General features: G+C 55.5%; 2 protein-coding genes across 4 annotated transcripts in view; one reads left to right on the plus strand and one right to left on the minus strand.

Moving 5' to 3' along the window:
• HSPA12B (heat shock protein family A (Hsp70) member 12B) overlaps window positions 1-7,945 on the plus strand; it is a 22,130-nt gene extending 14,185 nt beyond the window's left edge. Inside the window, exons 8-13 of the mRNA XM_016211942.2 lie at window positions 476-650; window positions 3,554-3,640; window positions 4,069-4,173; window positions 4,271-4,529; window positions 4,998-5,101; window positions 5,701-7,945. Of these exons, the coding sequence (XP_016067428.2) occupies window positions 476-650; window positions 3,554-3,640; window positions 4,069-4,173; window positions 4,271-4,529; window positions 4,998-5,101; window positions 5,701-6,344 (1,374 nt within the window). The 3' untranslated portion in view covers window positions 6,345-7,945. The remainder of the gene's footprint in view (window positions 1-475; window positions 651-3,553; window positions 3,641-4,068; window positions 4,174-4,270; window positions 4,530-4,997; window positions 5,102-5,700) is intronic.
• On the minus strand, window positions 7,590-20,207 carry ADISSP (adipose secreted signaling protein). Of its 3 annotated transcripts, XM_016212078.2 has the most exons (6): window positions 20,016-20,205; window positions 13,479-13,595; window positions 11,965-12,107; window positions 9,487-9,625; window positions 8,496-8,618; window positions 7,590-8,256 (listed from the first exon to the last, which is right to left on the minus strand). In XM_016212078.2, the coding sequence occupies exons 2-6, from the start codon at window positions 13,513-13,515 to the stop codon at window positions 8,156-8,158; spliced, it is 543 nt and encodes a 180-aa protein (XP_016067564.1). In that variant the 5' UTR covers window positions 13,516-13,595; window positions 20,016-20,205; the 3' UTR covers window positions 7,590-8,155. The 3 variants fall into 3 exon arrangements, with proteins under 3 accessions (XP_016067564.1, XP_016067561.1, XP_016067562.1); XM_016212075.2 differs by lacking the exons at window positions 7,590-8,256; window positions 8,496-8,618 and adding an exon at window positions 8,643-9,390 and having other exon boundaries at window positions 20,016-20,207; XM_016212076.2 differs by lacking the exons at window positions 7,590-8,256; window positions 8,496-8,618; window positions 20,016-20,205 and adding exons at window positions 8,643-9,390; window positions 19,234-19,494.
• Window positions 20,208-20,427: the final 220 nt, after the last annotated feature.

The raw sequence follows: 20,427 nt of genomic DNA on the forward strand, positions 1-20,427 counted from the left end.
CTGACACCAGCTTGATGGAGGAGGAGGGTTCAGTGAGCCAGAGGGGGCCCTTATCATCTCCTTTGATTGATGGTCTGCCCATTGCTCACCACCACCCCTCCACACACACACATGCTATGCTATAGTCTCCATTAACACCCTCCGCCAGTGCCCAGCTGCCCAGCCAGCCCTGCTCCTGTAAAGGGGACCTTGTTGCAGCCCAGGCCAGATTGGGCAGCTCAGAGGGGCAGATCCCATGTGCTCTAGGTTTTTACTCTGTCTAGAGTCTCTTCCTGCTGGGCAGTCCTATGATGTTCTTGGCTGTGGCCAAGCTCATTCACAGGGTGACTGTGAGGCAGCTCCAAATCCGTGCAGCATGGATGGGGTGTGATGAGGAGGAGGTGGGAGTCCCACTGGCCCTAGTTGCCTGCCTCGGGTGCCATATTAGATATGACAGCCCATGGAGCTCCTGGCCCTGCCCACAACCCATCCCCAGGCCGGCCTGGTGTCCAGAGAGAATGCAGAGCAACTACTCATCGCCCTGGAGCCTGAGGCTGCCTCTGTCTACTGTCGCAAGCTGCGTCTGCACCAGCTCCTAGACCTGAGCAGCCGGGCCCCAGGCAGTGGGCGCCTGGGTGAGCGCCGCTCAATCGACTCCAGCTTCCGACAAGGTGAGCCACCTCCAGGGTCACTGAGACCAGAGGCTCAACTATGTTCAGCATGAAGGAGAGGGCCCCCTACTGTGGAGAAGGGCAATCTGAGAGGGCAGAAATGTCCTACCTGGAATTCAATCTGAATGAGGAGGCCCAGCTCTGACCTGGGGGAGCCAAATCTGAAGGCAGAGGTTTCTCCTAGCCCTGGGGGAGCTCTGTCTGAGGAGGGTAGGACTCAGCCTAGCCCTGAGTGTGGGGTTAGGATTAGACCTAGGGTTAGGGTTAGGTTGAGGGTTCGGGTTAGGGAGATGGTTAGGGTGAGGATTAGACCTAGGGTTAGGGTTATGTTCAGGGTTCAGGTTAGGGAGATGGTTAGGGTTAGGATTGGACCTAGGCTTAGGGTTAGTTTTAGGGTTATAGTTAGGGAAATGGTTAGGGTTAGGATTTCACCTAGAGTTAGGGTTAAGGAGATGGTTAGGGTTAGGATTAGACCGAGGGTTAGGGTTATGTTGAGGGTTAGGGTTAGGGAGATGGTTAGGGTTAGGATTAGACCTAGGGTTAGGGTTATGTTGAGGGCTAGGGTTAGGGAGATGGTTAGGGTTAGGATTAGACCTAGGGTTAGGGTTAGGTTGAGGGTTACGGTTAGGGAGATGATTATGGTTAGGATTAGACCTAGGGTTAGGGTTAGGTTGAGGGGTACAGTTAGGGAGATCATTATGGTTAGGATTTGACCTAGGGTTAGGGTTAGGGAGATAGTTAGGGTTAGAATTAGACCTAGGGTTAGGGTTAGGTTGGTAGTTAGGGTTAGGGAGATGGTTAGGGGTAGGATTAGACCTAGGGTTAGGGTTAGGGAGAGGATCAGGGTTAGGGAGATGGTTAGGGTTAGGATTAGACCTAAGGTTAGGGTTACATTGAGGGTTAGGGTTTGGGAGATGGTTAGGGTTAGGATTAGACATAGGGTTAGGGTTAGATTGAGGGTTACTGTTAGGGAGATGGTTATGGTTATGGTTAGGATTCGACCTAGGGTTAGAGTTAGGTTGAGGGTTAGGATTAGGAAGATGGTTATGGTTAGGATTCGACCTAGGGTTAGGGTTAGGTTGAGGGTTAGGGTTCGGGAGATGGTTAGGGGTAGGATTACACCTAGGGTTAGGGTTAGGTTGAGGGTTAGGGTTAGGGAGATGTTTAGGGGTAGGATTAGACCTAGGGTTAGGGTTATGTTGAGGGTTAGGGTTAGGGAGATGGTTAGGGGTAGGATTAGACCTAGGGTTAGGGTTATGCTGAGGGTTAGGGTTTGGGAGATGGTTAGGGTTAGGATTAGACCTAGGGTTAGGGTTATGTTGAGGGTTAGGGTTTGGGAGATGGTTAGGGTGAGGATTAGACATAGGGTTAGGGTTAGGTTGAGGATTATAGTTAGGGAGATGATTATGGTTAGGATTTGACCTAGGGTTAGGGTTAGGGTTAGGGAGATGGTTAGGGTTAGAATTAGACCTAGGGTTAGGGCTAGGGAGAGGATCAGGGTTAGGGAGATGATTAGGGTTAGGATTAGACCTAGGGTTAGGGTTAGATTGAGGGTTCGGGTTAGGGAGAGGGTTATGGTTAGGATTAGACCTAGGGTTAGGGTTATGTTGAGGGTTAGGGTTAGGGAGATGGTTAGGGTTAGGATTAGACCTAGGGTTAGGGTTATGTTGAGGGTTAGGGTTAGGGAAATGGTTACGGTTAGGATTAGACTGAGGTTTAGGGTTATGTTGAAGGTTAGGGTTAGGGAGATGGTTAGGGTTAGGATTAGCCCTAAGGTTAGGGTTATGTTGAGGGTTAGGGTTTAGGAGATGGTTAGGGTTAGGATTAGACCTAGGGTTAGGGTTATGTTGAGGGTTAGGGTTAAGGAGATGGTTAGGGTTCGGATTAGACTAGGGTTAGGGTTAGGTTGAGGGTTACGATTAGGAAGATGGTTAGGGGTAGGATTCGACCTAGGGTTAGGGTTAGGTTGAGGGTTAGGGTTAGGTAGATGGTTAGAGTTCGGATTAGAACTAGGGTTAGAGTTAGGTTGAGGGTTAGGATTAGGAAGATGGTTAGGGGTAGGGTTCGACCTAGGGTTAGGGTTAGGGTTAGGGTTAGGATTATACCTAGAGTTAGGGTTATGTTGATGGTTAGGGTTAGGGAGATGTTTTGGGTTAGGATTCGATCTAAGGTTAGGATTAGACGGAGGGTTTGGGTTAGTTTGGCGGTTAAGATTAGGGGGGTTAGGGAGATGATTAGGGGTAGGATTAGACCTAGGGTTAGGGTTATGTTGAAGGTTCGGGTTAGAGAGATGGTTAGGGTTAGGATTAGACCTAGCGGCGATAGCCTACCCTGGTACGGGTACTTGGGTCCTGACAAAGGATGAAGTCAGCCGCTAATCTGAGCCAAAGGGGAGGTCTTTGGGAGCTTTCCCCTAAACAACCACTGAATCCTCTTCTCCCCTCCTGCCACATCAGCTATTCCTCCCCCCCACCCCCCCATCAGCCCCAAGCTCCTTCTGCCAGGACCAGGCACTGAGACAGCTATAGTCAACCCTGTTTAGCATGACAGGGAGAGGTTCCAAGTCCTGTGCTCCTTGGATCCACCAAGATCTACCCTGCATGCACACACAGCTCCTTCAAACTCTCCTAACCCTGGTTTTGCCACAGCCTGAGCCCTGGTCCTGCAGCTAGAAATGCTTCCCCTCAGCTGTTGGTTACAGAGCATGAGGTCATCCCATCAGGTTTCTCTGGACACTTTGGGGATCAACACTGCCCCCTCCCATTTAGATGTAGAACCAGATTTTCAGGAGCACTGGCTGCTCCAGGTGCTCATGGAGGGCTTTCGTGGGAGGATGAGGGTTGAGTGTGGTAGCTGAGATGCCTCCTTTAACCTCGCTGTCCTGCTGCCCCTCAACCCCGCAGCCCGTGAGCAGCTGCGAAGGTCCCGGCACAGCCGCACGTTCCTGGTGGAGTCCGGGGTCGGAGAACTATGGGCAGAGATGCAAGCAGGTGGGGAGATGGGGGGATATGTTTTGGGCCGTAGGGGGACCTCACATGCTGATGGGAGAAGGGAACATTCATGAAGTTGGCCCCAGCCCCTAGACACCCGCCCCTCCCTCCAACATCTGCTGTAGCTAACCTGGCAGCCCCTTCACAGTCACCTGCACCCTCACCCCCCTCACAGCCATGCCCCTCCCTCACGCTCCTTCCTGGGATTCTCTGCGGATGGAGTTGCAGAGCCCTGGACTATTTCCCCCACACACACCTTGTGCCCCTACCTGGTAGCCTCAGGTTCAAGCACCTGAAGCCTCGCACACCTGCACATCACCACCCCCGTAAGCTGGACTCGGGATCTGGGGTAGGGCTGGAGGCTGGTCAGGAGGAGGTGCAGGGCTGAGGGTGCAAGACAGGCCACGAGAGTGTGCTTGCCGCTGCAGGAGACCGCTACGTGGTGGCAGACTGCGGAGGAGGCACGGTGGACCTGACCGTGCACCAGCTGGAGCAGCCCCATGGCACCCTCAAGGAGCTCTACAAGGCGTCGGGTGAGTAGCCCGGCAGCGCCCTGGATACCCAGCCCTCCAACGCCCGCTGGCCGAGGTGTCTGCACTGGCGTCCCCTTCATCCCCTGCCCCACCCCAGGTGGCCCCTATGGCGCGGTGGGCGTGGACCTGGCCTTCGAGCAGCTGCTGGGTCGTATCTTCGGTGCGGACTTCATTGCCACCTTCAAAAGGCAACGGCCAGCAGCCTGGGTAGATCTGACCATAGCCTTCGAAGCCCGCAAACGCACGGCAGGCCCTCACCGTGCGGGGGCGCTCAACATCTCACTGCCCTTCTCCTTCATCGACTTCTACCGCAAGCAGCGAGGCCACAACGTGGAGACGGCCCTGCGCAGGAGCAGGTGGGCCCGGGGACCCCGGGCTCAGGCGGGGCGTGCGGATGGGGAACGCCCCTGCAAGGGAGGGTGTAGGCCGCAGGGGGCAGTAGGAGTCAGCCTAATGCACAGCTCGCACACCTCTCCAGCCAGCCCCGCGGGGGGGCGGAGCATGGGTAGCCCAGCTAGAATGCGCAGCCCCAACTGGAGCAACTGAATCAGGGGCCCAGGGAAAGGGCCAGCATGTGTTTCCTCCCCTCCCTCCAGGCAGGCTCGCGCGGACGCACACACACACACACACACACACACACACACACACACGGTGCCAGGGAGGACCCTCTCCTGGGACCTTATGCCTGGAACAGAAGCAGGCCCTGGCTAGAGCCCCTGAGAGTGTGGATTGGGACAGCACACCATGTGCAGTCAGTCCCAGGCACATCGGCCTGGAGCAGCAGTGGTACCTGATACATGCGCCTGTGCCCCTTTCATCTGCAGCGTGAACTTCGTGAAGTGGTCGTCACAGGGGATGCTCAGGATGTCTTGTGAGGCCATGAACGAGCTTTTTCAGCCCACAGTCAGCGGGATCATCCAACACATAGGTGAGCGCCTGAGCTTGGGTCCTCCATTTACCCCCACATACACACCCAGATGCGGGAATAACTGCTGCTATTAGTGCCTGGAAACCTCCACACATCCATACACTGGAATGACACCTAGAATCATCTGGAACACCTGGAGGAGTCAGTGTGTTGGGAATTAAGAGCTAGAGGGATGATGTGTAGTCTTGCAAAGTTAAATAACCTCTGGTGCCTCCGTTTTCCAATTTATAAAATGGGATGATATAGTATCAGGCTCCCAAAACTATTATCACAGGGATTTAAATGAACCGAAGTATCTAGAGTGTGAGCTCAATGTCTTGCACGCACTAGGCGTTTAACAGGTGCATATTCTCTCAGGTGCTCCATGGCGGGGGAAGGGTGTATTGTTGGGCAGGCAGAGCACTCAGTGAAAGCGCTCAGAGTTTTTCTTCATCAAAACCGGACAACCGTTTTATAGTTGAAACAGCTAGTTTCTAATTGCCAGGCAGGCGGAGAAGAGGTGCCAGTGGCCGCGTAGTGGTGGCCTCAGCAGCTCGAGCTGTCCCTCTCCCCCCCTTCCCTCCTCCTTCTTACCCCCACCCCTCCACCCCGTCCCGCAGAGGCGCTGCTAGCTCGGCCAGAGGTGCAGGGTGTGAAGCTGCTGTTCTTGGTGGGCGGCTTCGCAGAGTCAGCCGTGCTGCAGCACGCGGTGCAGGCCGCGCTGGGTCCTCGCGGCCTGCGCGTGGTGGTCCCGCACGACGTGGGCCTCACCATCCTCAAGGGCGCCGTGCTGTTCGGGCAGGCGCCCGGCGTGGTGCGGGTGCGCCGCTCGCCGCTCACCTACGGCGTGGGCGTGCTCAACCGCTTCGTGGACGGGCGCCACCCGCCCGACAAGCTGCTGGTCCGCGACGGCCGCCGCTGGTGCACCGACGTTTTTGAGCGCTTCGTGGCTGCGGAGCAGTCGGTGGCTCTGGGCGAGGAGGTGCGTCGCAGCTACTGCCCCGCGCGCCCGGGCCAGCGGCGCGTGCTCATCAACCTGTACTGCTGCGCCGCCGAGGACGCGCGCTTCATCACCGACCCGGGCGTGCGCAAGTGTGGCGCGCTCAGCCTCGAGCTCGAGCCCGCGCCCGCCGCCGGGGGGCCCCCCGGCCGCCGCGAGATCCGTGCTGCCATGCAGTTTGGAGACACCGAGATTAAGGTCACTGCCGTCGACGTCAGCACCAATCGCTCGGTGCGTGCTGCCATTGACTTTCTTTCTAATTGAAGGCGAGCGGGCGCGGCGCCAGCCCCGCTCTGTCTGGCCCCGCCCTCTGGCCCCGAGCAGGAGACGTGGCAGCGGCGGACAAACATCCTCGTTCTGATACCCGCGTCCCTCCCCCCCCACCCCGCCCGAGGGAGGAGGTCGAGGGGCGGGGGAGACGCGTGCAGAGGTTCTGGCTTTGGGACTGAGCCCTGGTTCACTGACTGTAAGGCTCAAGGGCTCTGCCAAGGACTGGGGTCACGGAGGCTTGGTCGGCACGCCCACAGGAACGCGTGACTCCGAAGGCGGACTGCTCCAGAAGACTGGGCCTTGGCCCGAATTGGGGGGTGGGGGTGCAGTTAGGCGGAGGAGGCCAGGCTAGGCCACACGGGAGGGGCAGCAGAAGGAAGGTTTGCCGGGACTGGGCCCCCTGCACTGACTGAAGGGCTCAGCCCACACAGGGAGTAGGGCGGAGCGGCCCTGTGCCACACAAAAACGACTGGAAGCTGACACAGGAGGGACGGGTGCCCTGGGTGTGGTGCTGACCACTCAAGTATGACTGTTAATTGTAGAAAGGGCAATAGCAGGCTAATGAGAAGGTGCACACAGGGTGAAGGCACTTATGAGGGAATGTGGGGGTAGCATGCTGGGGGTGGGCTTTCCTTCAGGGCAGATGATGGCCCCAAGGGCAACCTGTGAAAGACCCACTTGAACCCTATCCCAGCCACAAAATGGGGGAGGGGCACCAGGCAGACAAAGGGAACACTAAGGACTGGTCTCAGCCCTGCCAATGTGTCATTATGCCCGCCCAGGACATGCAACAGCCCCTACCTGCCTGAGGTGACAATAAAGTGACAATAAAGCATTTATGCTGGTTACCTGACAAGAGGGGACCCCAGTCGTTAGTAGAGGGGGCCTGGGTTGCAGAAAAAATGAGAAAGCTTTCATCTGTGCATGTGGCTGGGACTTGACCAGAAGAGGGTGCTGCTGTCTCCTTGTGAAGCATCCCAAACAGCAATCCCCAGTCCGTAAGACCTCTCTCTGCCTGGGCAGAAGGCCCTCCCCATCCAAGCTGTCTTGGCAACCATTCCCAGACCTGAAATGCATCACCTGTAGATAGCTCTTTGGGACTAGGTACCACACAGTGGCCAGTGCCCTTGCCTCTTAGAAGTATGAGCTTAGCCAGAACTGTACCTGAGCCCATCATCGAAGGATTGGGTGTTCTCAGGGCCCTGAAGAACAAAACTCCCACCAGTCTCTGGTATCCACTGAAAGTTTTATTTCTTTAGGGTTTATCCCAACCAGTTGTTTAAAAACCAAGTAACACACACCTGGGTGCAGGGGCTGGGAACTGCACCTCCCTCCTACTCACCATGAACAGCAGTGGGAAAGCAAGAGGGGGCAGGAGAGGTGGCTTAAATGAGACAGCAGCAGCAGTAATGGGGATGACATCAGAGCCAGCTCCCTCTCCCAGGCCCTGGCAGGAGCTCCTATGGCTTGCAGTAGGGAGGGGCAGATAAAACCCACCCTAGGTCCTCCCCCTCCCCCACCCCTCCTCAGATAGCCTCCTTGGGGGCTCAACCCATTTCTTCCCGAAGGAGACTGAGGCACATGGAGAGGAAGGAGGAACTGGGAAGGGGAGGACACAGGAGAGGCAGGGAGGTGGCATGAGTGAAGGCAGAGGTGAGGCATGGTGAGGCTCCAGCTGGAGGCCCCTAGACACCCCCCATGCCCACCCCAGGGAAGGATGAGGAAGCCACACCGTCATGCAGCATTCAGGGGGATGAGGTGGAGATTAAGGCTGAGGGGCCCCGAAGCGGGCCAGGGCGTGGGCCTCAGTCGAAGCCGTGCCAGTCGCTGTGCTCCGAGTCGTATTCTAGCTCAGCACCCACGCACTTGACACCATCCAGCAGCATGGGTGTGCCATGGTGCCGGTCTGCAAGGTAGGCTACAAGTCAGTATGCCAGGCTGGACCCCTGGCCCCACCTTCCAAGGGGACCCCTCCACCTTCTCTCTGGGCTCTACTAGGGGGTGGAGAGAAAGACACTCACCAAGGAGGTGGGGGACCCCAGCCAGGGCAAGGATCCCTTTTTCAGACGGGAGGAAGGCAGAATCCCCTTTTGGTCAAAGTAGCACTTCCCCCCTCCTAGCCAGATACACGCCTTGCACTCTCACCCATGACGCGTGCCTGCACCACCACTCGCACACAGGTGCCTGCGCCACCTTCACAGGCTAGCAGCATCTCCTCCTTGAGAACGCCTTCCTTGTGCGCTGTGTACTCACACTTGACGCTGTAACCTGTCCGGGCAATGAGCACCTCCATGGCCTCCTGCCCCTGCCCCCAGCACTCACTGGCCCCCACCCACCACCAAGACTGGCCCCCCTCCTCCAAAGGAGCAAGCATGGCCCAGGACCCATGCCCCCAGGGTTGGGGCACAAGTGTCTGAAACTTCCCATTCTTCAATAAGCTCTACATGCCTCGGGCCTGTGGGACACCCCATTGAGGTTCCAAGGGTCAAACTTAGGCTTCCAGGAGGGCCTGCTGATTCCCAGAAAAAGCAGGCAAGGAGAGGGAGTGATAGGAAAGGGGGGTGGGCAGGCCAGGACTTGAGCAGATCAGGTGGCAAGAGGCAAAGGCCTGCAGGAGTTTGCTCAGTCCACTTAAGGGCAAGGTCATGAGGAGGTAGGGGACATGTAACTGAAGCTGGGGCTTCAGCACACAGTGAAACTGACACCCCAGCCTATGGAGAGGGTGGGGGCTGAAGCTAGCAGGGTAGAGGGAAGCAAAGCCCAGGTGAGTGCTAGGAGGGAGCTGTGCAGTTTGAGGCTCCAGCAGGTTTTTCTTGAGGAAAATGATGGAGAGAGGGCTGGAGGTCCAGAGCCAGTTCCTCAGTAGCTCCCATCATACCGCTGAGAAAACTATCAGGCAATGGGCAGACATAGGCCAACAGTGTGAGCCCATGGGCTTCTGTCCAGGGGGTGAGGCCTGAGGCATGGCACCTGCCAAGTTGCCACACCGCAAGCCCGTATAGAGGTATCATGTCCCTGGCTGCTGAGTTGACTGTCCACCCTACATGGGAGAAAAGGAGCACCCCATGTTCTCATTCCCACTCACACCGAGGCCCTGCTGGAGGAAGACAAGCCTCCGGCACCCTCTGGGACGCACCTTCTGGGACAGGCATGATGCTGAGGAGCTTCAGGTGCAGGCTGGGGACAGGTGCCTCTCGGATGTCCTTGCTCAGCCTTTGCACCGAGGGCAGAGTGAAGGTAATCTCATACCTGTGCAGGATCTTCAGGAAGCCAACCTGCAGCAGGAAGAGTGGAGAAGGAAGCACCTTCACTTACAGCCTCCCCAGGGGCCCATCCACGTCATGCCATCTATCATACTGTGGGCCTTTGCACCTGCTTCCTTAGGGATCCTAGCAGGTCTGTCTCCCCCCTCCACTCCAGCTGGTCCACACCCCAGCCCAGTGATTCCAGGTCCTTCCCCTGAGGACCTCACCCCATAGGTCAGCCACACACTCAGCATCTGTCTCATGGGCCCCACAGCTCTTCAGAGGCCCATCTTACAGACAAGGAAATGGAAGCCAGGAAATGACAGGCTAGAAGCCTCCTGGCCACACTTACCATGAGTGGTAGTCACATAGGAAGGCACCAGCCACTGTACAGAAGAGGCCATCCACCTGCCCCCATCACTACTACCTCTGCCCAGAGCCAAGAGCCCTGGGTCAGGGACACTGGCTCTCTAGTCACGCATGTGGAGACATGGGGCAACACAGACTGCACAGGATGAAGGCTGGGATAGAATTAGAACACTGACCCTAGATCAGCTGTGTCAATCCAGAGCTGACCCACAGGCCTGGCACTAGCCATTGAACCCAGTCTCCTGCCTGCCTGCCTGCTGGCATCAGAACAAAGAAGCCTGCTGCCCATTCAAAGGCTCACTGTGTCCAACGGCCCTGACTCAGGGTCCAAGCAATTTCTGTTGTTCATAGAGTGTTTGGCAACTGATGCCCTCTGGGATAGATGCCATCCTTGGAAACTCCAGTTGTATGAAGGGTCACAAGCCTGGGTGGCTGCTGAGCAGGTAGGCTGACGGGAGTGCCAGTCCAGGAGGCACAGGGGTGCATGCTGTACCCACAGCTCACATGCACACCAGCTTAGATTGGCTGCATGGAACATTTAGCCTTTCAATGGCATCAGGATGATGTCACTACATGATAAAGCTCAGTCCATGCAGCTCCCATACTCTGCAGGGGAGGGCACACTTCTCAAGAAAGCTTTCTGGCTGGACCTGCCAATGATGACCCTGTGACGCAGCTGCACCACTTGCAGAATTTTCCAGGGGAAATACTCAGAGGTGTGCAAAAAATACTCATCACTGCCCTATTTATAACAGTGAAAAATAGAAACAGCAGTAACACCCGGAATAGGGAACCAGCTAAATCAACGATGATACATATAATGAAATACCAAGCGGCTGTAAAGTCTCATGGAAAATGCTTTGCTGACAGAGGTGGGAAATGGTTCACAACAGAAGCAAGCAAAAAACTGTTACACTGCGATACCAGCTTTTTGGTTTTGGAAACAAAGCTATAAAAAAAAAAACAACTAGAATCACACACATCAAAATATTAACCATTGTTATTTCTGGATTCTATAATTGTGGGTACTTTTAAATTTCTTTATAGTTTTCTCTATCTTCTGGATTTTCTCTAATAGATATGAATGGATTTTGCAATGGGGAGTGGGGGAGAGGGAGCTTTTTTTTTCAAGTTTTGTTTCATTCTGTTTATTCCCTTGGAGAAGTTGTCAGCTGTAGGAGAAAGAGCAAGGATTGGGCAGAAATGGGTATGAATCTGGGTCCCTCCTCAGGGTGCTCTCGATGGACCAGATGCCCCACCTCCCCTGGCATTCCTGCTCAACTCTGGAGCCCTGGTTTATTGTCCAACCTGAGGGCCTCACTCCCTGTTCCCCCCAATCCATTCCCTCCAGAGACTTTCTCCTGCCCCTCCCAAGTGGATGTGGGATCCGACAGTGTCTCAACAGTTGGAGAAGCCACACTGCAGGTTGTGTGAAGTGTGACCAATAGGAAAGGGTGTGCTCCAAAGAGCAGAAAACATGGGGGTGAATCAGCCAGAGGTTTGGAAAAGAAGGTAAAGTCACACCTTGTTAATAGCATAATTAGTCTCACATCTGTGTGACATATATACACTCTTCCATTTTATTCTTGAACCAATTCTATGGGATGTGAACTGTCTTCATTTCAGAGAATGGAAAGCTGAGGTGACTGCCCAAGGTCATAGAGCCAGACTAACATGCCTGGACCTGAACCCAGGCCTCTGACACGACAGCCTTGACACCCAGCCTCCACAGCTATCTGGAATGATGCTGATGATAACAGATGATAATAACAGCTCCGCTCTGCTCACCTCATTCAAGGTGACATTCTAAATACATTCATCTCATTGGAATCTCACCACCTCCCACTTTACAGATGGGGAAACCAAGGCCCAGGGAGGGATAAAGATATGCCTGTGGAGGCAGCTTAGAGGATATGGAACAGACAGGCCCAAGAAGCCAGGCAGGACTGAGGAGGAGGTAGAGGAAATAGGCTGATGACGGGGGGAAAGTGTGCACATACCTTGACCAGAAAGCTGCTGTCACTCTCCTGGGTGACCATGACCACCGAGTCATGCAGCTTCTCATCAAAGTGGACATGGCTCTGGGAGCCCTCTGCATCATGGCCTGCTGCAAAGCGGATACTCCGGACTCTGGGCTTGTTGCCTAGGAAGAGAGCGGGAGAGGGCTCCAAATGGCTCCCCTGTGTTGCCTCCCCATCCCCTGCAACTGCCCTTGATATCATCCAGCACCCACTGGCTGGACTTCTTTCAGGGCTAGGCCACATCCTACCTGATTCTGGGGACCATGAGGCTTGAGGCCCAGGTCCCCCCGCAAAAAAATACCCTAAGAATGGGTGTCAGGGAGTCAGGAATTGGCAATATAACACCTCAGAGGGAATAAGGCTGACACCAAGGGCAAGAAGAGAGTCTTCCAGACTCTCACCTGCCTCAGGCAGAGCAAGACTCAGCCCAGGCCTCAGGACCCCTGCCAGGGCTCTCCTCCACAGGCCAAGCTCCCCATCTCTGGGACCTTCTCTTCCAGGGATGTCTGTGCTCGAGGTCCCTGCCTGCCCCTCTTGATGACCTCAACCTGGTAGAGGTGAGGGGCAAGGACAGGAATAGGCTCTAAGGGATCTGTTTGAGGGTCGGAAAAACAAAGGGGGACAAAACCCACACTGAACCCACCCACCTAGGAGAGGCTGCAGCTGCCCCTAACTCATCACTCATCACTGGCAGGGAAGATGGAAGAACCCAGAGGAGCCTCCAGGACCCTTCCCAAAGACACCCTCTGCTGCTTAACCCCTCACAAAGCCCTCAGCTGTCCCCAGAGGGATCAGGTTCTCCAAATCCAGAAGGCAAGGGGTTGAGACAGGCAGAGCATCGGGAGCTGCACTGAGGTCCTTTCCTGGGGAAGGTCTGTCTGATCAAGAGCATGACCCCAGTCCTCTCTGGCCCCCATGGCCCCTAGGCCTCCCTACAGCCCTGCTCAGAGTCCTTCTGAGGGGGAGGGCCTGGGCGAGCCCTGGTCTGGGTTCTTGGACACTCAGTAGAGGCTTAGAGGAGCCAGCCTGACACTTCCACAATCTTTGCTGAGCCCCCCAGACCTGACCCTCAAGTCTCACCAGGTCTCCCTTGCCTAAAACACTCCATGAGCCCTCTGGGCTCTGAATGAAACCAAAATTCCTTTCTGTGGCTCTACCCACCTTGCCAATCTCAGTGCTCACCCAAGCCCCCCATGCCCTCTAACCCCACTGGAACAGGGAAGCTGGAACAGGGACATGAAGGCATATACCTCCATAGACCAGCACACCAGAGCCAGCAGGGGTCCCCACATTCCCTACTAGGGCTTGGGTGTGCCCTAGGACCTGGCACAAGCAATGGTGCCATTATTGGTGTACTTTGTACTGATATTCAGACGACCCCCCCCCCCCCCCACACACACACACAGCCAGGGCAGAGCCCACATGCAATAACACCCTCCCACCAGGGCCTGCTGGAAGACCCTGCAAATCCTCCAGGCCAGGAAGGCGCTTACCCTTGTTGGCTGCAGCCATGGATGCCCTCCCTGCCATGGGGGGAGACACACAGCTCCTACTGGACCCTGCCACTCAAGCTCAGCAGCCTCCCATGCTCCAAGGACACCAGCAGGAGTCTGAAGGGTGGGGAGTGGGGAAGGCATGGGTCAGGGCCACCCATGACCTGAGAGCAGAGACCTCCCTTTAGGAAGGACCCAAACCCCTGCTGCTCTTAGCAGCCCAAGTGGTACCTGCACCCTCTAGCACAAGGATCTTCTGCCCCCACCACTCCTCCACCCACACCTCACATTCACCAAGAGCCCTCACCCCTGCCTGACACCCTGTTGACCCAGAGCCCAGTGGCATGCACTGAACTGCAGCTTCTGGGTGCGAAAGCACCAGCACAGGACTCATGCATCCAGGCCACCTGAGGCTGATGGGAAGGGCAGTCTGGAAAGGAGAGGACTTCTTTGGCATTTTCCAGGAGCCAGTTCTAAAGCTGGTGACCCCAAGGGCTATACCCTCCTGCAGCCAGAGTCCACATTAATTAGGTCATACACCCAGCACAGCTGGGTCCAGGTCAGAGTTAACAGTATGCATGGAGGGGAGCAAGAATAGGGCCCTTCATAAGATAACATGTCCTTGGAGCTTTCCCTACTGGTGACCTGATCAGGGCCATATACAGAACAGACGCCAGTGGAGGGGTTGCCCCTCCCCACCCTGAGCTCAGCTCCCCCAAAGTGGGCAGCCTCAGGGCAGGGGCAGCGGGGGGTAGGTGCCCCAGGAAGCCTGTGTGAGCAGTCTGGCCCCCATGGGCTGAGCTGGGCCATCTCAGCATCCAAAAGAATCATAAGTGCAACTGATGGAAACAGATGGAATACATAAAACTGGAGCATTCACAGAGGTTAGGGACAGAAGGAGAGAGAAAGCCAAACAAACAAACCCAAACCCTCATTTGTCACCACTGATGGTTGCAATGCCCTAACTCTTTGCTGTGAAAATTGGCAATAATGGGAAATAATTCAGCCTGTCTCCTGGCCTTTTCTGTAATGAAATAGCCCTGGCAGTTGAAAGAAAGCTGTTCTTTACAGAATAATTCTCACTATTAAATAACAAAGGAATGACCAAATGCCAAGTGATTCTGTAACCCCCAACTCAGGCTAGAGCAGTGAGTCATCGGATGGTAAACCAGGAGGAAAGAGGTTGACAGCAGTAGGTGCTCACAGATGCCCATGTGCCAGCAACAGATGACCTAGGGCTCTTAAGGGGAACAACACAAGTTTGCAATGGAGAGATGTGACATCAGCCAGTCACGAATGGGTCGATCGCCCCTCACTCCCAGAGGAACCTGACACGCTGATACCCTCTGATGTGGAGCAGCACCAAATCACAGCACCACTGCCAAGGGCACAACACCTGCCCAAAACATCTAACCTGGATCTAATCAAGCCCCTAGCTCCAACGTCTGGCTTACTGAAAGCAGAGGTTAGTGGAACAAATTAAATGGCTCCATGGGAAAGCAATGAGACAAACCCAGAAGGCAGGAGAGTCTATAGGTCAACTGACCTGTTTTGTTTTTTCCCCCAAACTACAAGAAATATAAAGAGAGGGAGATTTTTTTTTTAGCTAGGGGATGGGCAAAAACCAGACTGTGGAGCCGCCGCCTGTTTTGTTTTAACTGATTTTAGAGAGAAAAGGGGGAGAGGAGAGAGAAAGAAACATCCATGTGAGAAACACCGATCGGCTACCTCCTGCATGGGCCTTGACCGGGGATCAGACCCACAGCCTGGGTGTGTGCCCTGACAGGGAATCGAACCCACCACCTTTCCATGTACGGGAGGATGCTCCAACCAAGCCCCACTGGCAGGGCCACCGCCTGTTTTTGTAAAGTTTTATTGGAACACAACCCACTTGTTTGTTTACATATTGTCTAAAACTGCTTTTGCACTAAAGCAAAACTAGTTTGAGTAGTTGCCACAGAGACCACGTAGCCTGCAATGTCTAAATTATTTACTATCTGGGCCTTCACAGAAAAAGGCTGCCAACCGCTGTTCTAGATTTAACACACAAAGAAGGCAGGTTCTCTATGGGACAAATGACCTGGTTTTTTCCACTACACCAGTTGCAAGAAGAAAAATAAATGGGGTAGGGGGTTTCTAACTACCCATAAAAAAGGCATTTGGGGAATAATTAGGAAATGTGAATGAGACTGGATCTTAGATGACATTAATAAGAGCTGATCTTGTTTGGTGAGATAACGAAATTGTATTATGTAGAGAAGTGTGTCCTATTTTTCATAGATACACACTGAACTATTTAGAGAGAAGTGACCCATGAATGACCTAGGCTAGTCCCGGGAATGAGGAAGAGAAACCCCCGATTGGCAGCCTCACAGTCAGGGGCTGGCCTGCGGAGGGCATGATGTGGAAGTCTCTCACATACTGAGCTCCTGAGAGCCAGCCTCGCCTCCCTCCCCACTGCCAGGCCCAAGCCCTGCCTCAAGGGCAGGTGGTCAGCTTCGGTGCCAGGAACACCTGAGAGGAGGGTGCATGGGGAGGTGCAAGGAAAGGAAAGGCTCGGGTCTCAGGAATGCAGGAGCCACCAGGGCAGGTACAGCCAAGCCAGCACACTTCTCCACTCCCTTGGAGGCTAGCTCCCAGGCCCCACCCAGCCTGGGGTGAAGAGAGGGGAACTATGCCCCCCACTCATCTCTGGCCGCGGCTGCTCTGGGTTGGGCCCAGAAGAGCAGCCCCTTAGCCCTCGGATGCTCAGCTTTTCCCCAGGGATCCTGGCCCTTGGAGAGAAACCTGCCCCACCCCATCCACTCCAGCCACCCTCTGAAGCTATGGACTCAGAGTATGTGAAAAATGGCCACATGCAAGGGTACCAGACCACCTTCCTACCTTTTGAAGAAGTTGTTCCAGCCACACCTCTGCAGCCATGGGGGAATGACTGTCCAATACTCATAAGATCCCCACATCTCCCAGGACACTTCCTGGAGGCCCTGGTGAAACTCTTAATCAGTGGCCAGTCAGCAAAGGCTCCTGGGGACTCTTCACAAAATACTCTGACCCAGTACTTGCCCCCTCCCTGTCTTCCCCCACAGTGCACTGCCTGTTGCCTGCCCGGAACAATCCTGTCCCCTTGGCCTGGGTCCCAGCCCCAGAGTACCTTACTTAGGGTAGCATACCACCATCCCACTCCTGCCCATCCCAGCATAGGCCTAAAAAATCTTTAAAAGGATCCCCTTCTCATTTCTGGGATCATTTGATATCTATGTTCCCTACCTTAAAAGGGCAGTGACTGTTTTTGCCAAACTCTGTGTCCCTAGCACCTAATCCAGCAACTGGCAGGGAGAACCTATGTTCACCTCATATTTGTTAAATGAATGAATGACTGAACTAAGGGGAGCCCAAACCTGGGCCTTAGCTGGGCCCTGTAGGCAGCTGTGGAGGACCCTCTTACCAAATACCCTCAGGAAGAGGAAAGCCCCACCCCACTCTTAGTCAACCTCTGCCCTGGAGGGCACACCCCTCCCCCATCTCAGAGTGTAGTCTCCCAGTAGGCATTCTTTTAGCTTTGCCACCATCAAATGGTGACTTAACTGTTCCATCCTTGACATGGAAAGCCCAGAAGGTAGGACCTGTACCTCATGCACCGACCAGAGCTCAGGTAGGAGCAAGCAGAGGGGAAGGCAAGTGACTTCAGGGGCCCAGAGGAGGCAGGAAAGAGAAAGCCTCTTCTCTTGCAACAGGAGTCTATCCCTTGGAAGCCAGACTCTTATCCACAAAAATCCTTTTCAGAAGCAGAAGGAGAGGGTGTCCAGCCTCCTCCCGCTGCAGCTGTGTCCACAGGGCACTGCTAGGCCCCTTCTTGTGCCAGCCAAGTCCTGAGTATGACCTAAGCTGCACAGCCTTCCAGAACCTGGAGGGACATGGTCAGGAGCATGGGTTCCAGAGCCCAGAAATCCTGGTTCAGATTCAGGCTGTATGGGCAAGTTACTTTACATCTCTGTGCCTCAGTTTTCTCATCTGTATCACAAGAAAAAGCAGTGGTCTCTTCCTCAGAGTGTTTGGTGCAGCTGGTGTCTGAAGTTCTGACAACACTCCCCACTCCACCCCCACCTTTGCAAAAGCAAAGCCCCAAAGGCCTGGTTTCTGAAGCAATGGCAATATCAGGGCAGCACTGGAGGAGAGAAGGCACTTCAGGCTATCCTGGAACAGCCGGGAATGGCCTTCAGGGTGGGCCCCCTGGGACTTCAGCCTTCTCAGAATACAGCTCAAGGGTTTAGGGACCTCCTTCCTCCTTTCCCCTTCATCCTGCCTTCTCCCTCCCCCACTTTCAGGCTAGGGATTGACAGAGAACAGACTGATGGGAGCCTGCTGTTCCCCAAATCCAGAGAAATGGGAAATGCCCCCACCCCAGCAAACAAAATAACACCGCCCCCTTAGATGAGCTGTTAACAGGTCAGGGGTGACACTATGGACAAGTTCACAGGATGTGGAAAGCTGAAAAGCTAGAACAAGGGCCTTGGGTGCTTCTTTGGCTCTCAGTTACTCTCAGGGAAATTGGGGGAAACTTTTCTCTAGGGGACAGAATGCTGCCAGCTCAGGTCCCTCTCACCTTTAGAGAGAATGGCTGCTTCAAGGTTACCCTACCCAGAGGAGGGCTCAGTCAGGCCCAGTGAAGCCTCTGGCATGAAGATCAAGCCCAGGGACATGACAAGTGAGCAGACAAATGGACAGATGGACAGTTACAGAACCCAGAGTTCTCGGTCCCCTAGACTCCTGCCCCACAGGGTGCTAGCTCCAGGCTGTCGCACACTGGGGCCCAAGGCTCCAGCATGGAAGGAGGGCTAAAGATAGTCTGTCTGTGGCAGGTGGAGCTCCAGAACCCACCACCTTCTTGCCCTCCCTCCACCCCACAGCTGTACTAGTACACCACCTCTCTGCCCGAGGCAGCTCCCAAATCCCAGACATCACAAGTACAGGTTGTCCTCTGCTGTGTGGCTTGGAACAAGTCACCAACCTCTTGGGACCTCATTTTTCATTCATTCCCCAATCCCTATTCTCAACCTGTTCAGGGACTTTATAAGCCAGGAATTCCACAACCTTCCACCCTCCCCAAGCCCCCAACCCAGGGCTCAGTCCTGGCTTAAGCTCTCAGTCCATTAGATGCACTGTCCAGCCTCTCATTAAAGCTCCAGCTTGTTGCCCTGGCCGGTGTGGCTAGGTTGGTGGAGCGTTGTCCCATGCACCAAGAGGCTGCTGATTTGATTCCTGGTCAGGACACAAGCCTGGGTTGCGAGCTCAGTCCCCAGTAGGGTGTGTGCAGGAGGCAGACTACCGATGTTTCTCACTTCAACGTCTGTCTCTCTCTCCCTCTCACTTCCTCTCTCTAAAGTCAATAAAGACATTAAAACAAAACAAAACAAAAACTCAAGCTTGTAAAAAGAGTGCTCACTGAAGCCACACTGACCTGCTGACTCCAGAACCTGACCGAGGACTGAACACACAGTGGGGCCCACATACCTAAACCAATGCCTGGAAAAGCAAGACTGGAAGTCAGGTGTGGCTGTGGCAGTTTTACATCAGTTCAGTCTGATGTGACTCCATTTCCTTGCAAGGATAGGTACAAGCGTTCTCTCTCACCCACCATGCTACACCCTCCCGCCTCCCCAAGAAGAGCTGCCCTCCTCTGCCTAGCATACCCCACTCCAAACCCTCAGATAGAAGGTGTTTAGTTTCCCTCTAGCCTCCAGGCTGCCCGCCCTACCCTTGAGGTCCAGGCAGGATCCAGGGATCGCCAGCTGCCCCAGGCTTTCTGCAGTTCCCTGGGCAGGGAAATGCCCTACTCCGGCTTCCTAGTGCCAAGATTCAAGAGGGAAGGCAGTCCAATGCCTCCTTCTCAGTCCAGCGGGGTCCCTGTTCACTAGCAGGAACACTAGTCCAGAAACTAAATCGAATACCTCCTGCAGGGACAACAAAGAGGTGCCAGCCAAGTCCCCAGACGCAGCAGGGGCCCGGGTGTGGGACCCTCTATCCTCTCCCGCCTCCATCGCCGTGGGTGTGGCGCCCCCATCCCCGCCCCATTCCCATCCTCCCGCGACGACTGAGGCTAAAGGCACCCTCCCGCCATCCCCCTCCCGGGCTGCGAGGCCGCACTCCGTCCTCAAAGATAATCCTGCGCCCTCCCCACCCTGACCTCCGCTGACGCAGTCTCCGAAGCCCGCACTCCCCGGCATCACCGCCCTCCTACCTGAGGGTGCCGAGGCACGCGAGGCTGAGAGGCTACCCGCCCAAGGTCACCCAGCGAGGCGGTGGCGGAGCTGTGGGGGGGATGCTGATGGCGCTGACCCCGTCACGCCCCCGCCCTCAGGGTGTCACACATGCCCCGGACAGCACCCGCGGAAAATACCCCAGCTACACCAGCTAACGGTCACCCGCGTCCCCGGGGCTGGGCATCTCCCCAGCTCAAGATGCCAGGGAGCCCTCCCGAGCCCGGCCCCGACAGCCGAGCGCTCCCCCACCGCCCCAGCCGGATGGGGTCTCACCCACCGACCGCTCAGGACAGAGGCTCCGCCCGTAGGGGAATCTCCGGGAGCGGGGAGGAACCGGCAGGTGGCGGAAGAAGCAGTCTCACCGTGCGGGGCGCACCCCGAGGCCAACCCGGGACGACCGGGGAGGGGGGCGGTGGCGGTCGCGGAAGCAGCGGTAGCGACAGCAGCGGGGGGCTCAACGCAGAGCACGAGGAGGGAGCCCAGAGTGGCGCCCACCCTCCTCAGGGGCACGCCCCCACCTCCGCCCATTGGTGGGCCGAGGGGGTGGGGCAAGGATGCTTCGGACCAATAAGCGGGTGCCAGAGAACCGCCAACGGGCGTTGCGCCACTGCGTCACGTGCACAGGACTCTGCGGCTGCGTAGTGCTAGCCTCGCTCGCCCAGGGCCCCGGAGGTATCGCGTTGAAGGCG

This window comes from Miniopterus natalensis, chromosome 7, assembly GCF_054644295.1.
Source record: "Miniopterus natalensis isolate mMinNat1 chromosome 7, mMinNat1.hap1, whole genome shotgun sequence".
In the NCBI taxonomy this organism is placed as follows: Eukaryota; Metazoa; Chordata; class Mammalia; order Chiroptera; family Miniopteridae; genus Miniopterus; species Miniopterus natalensis.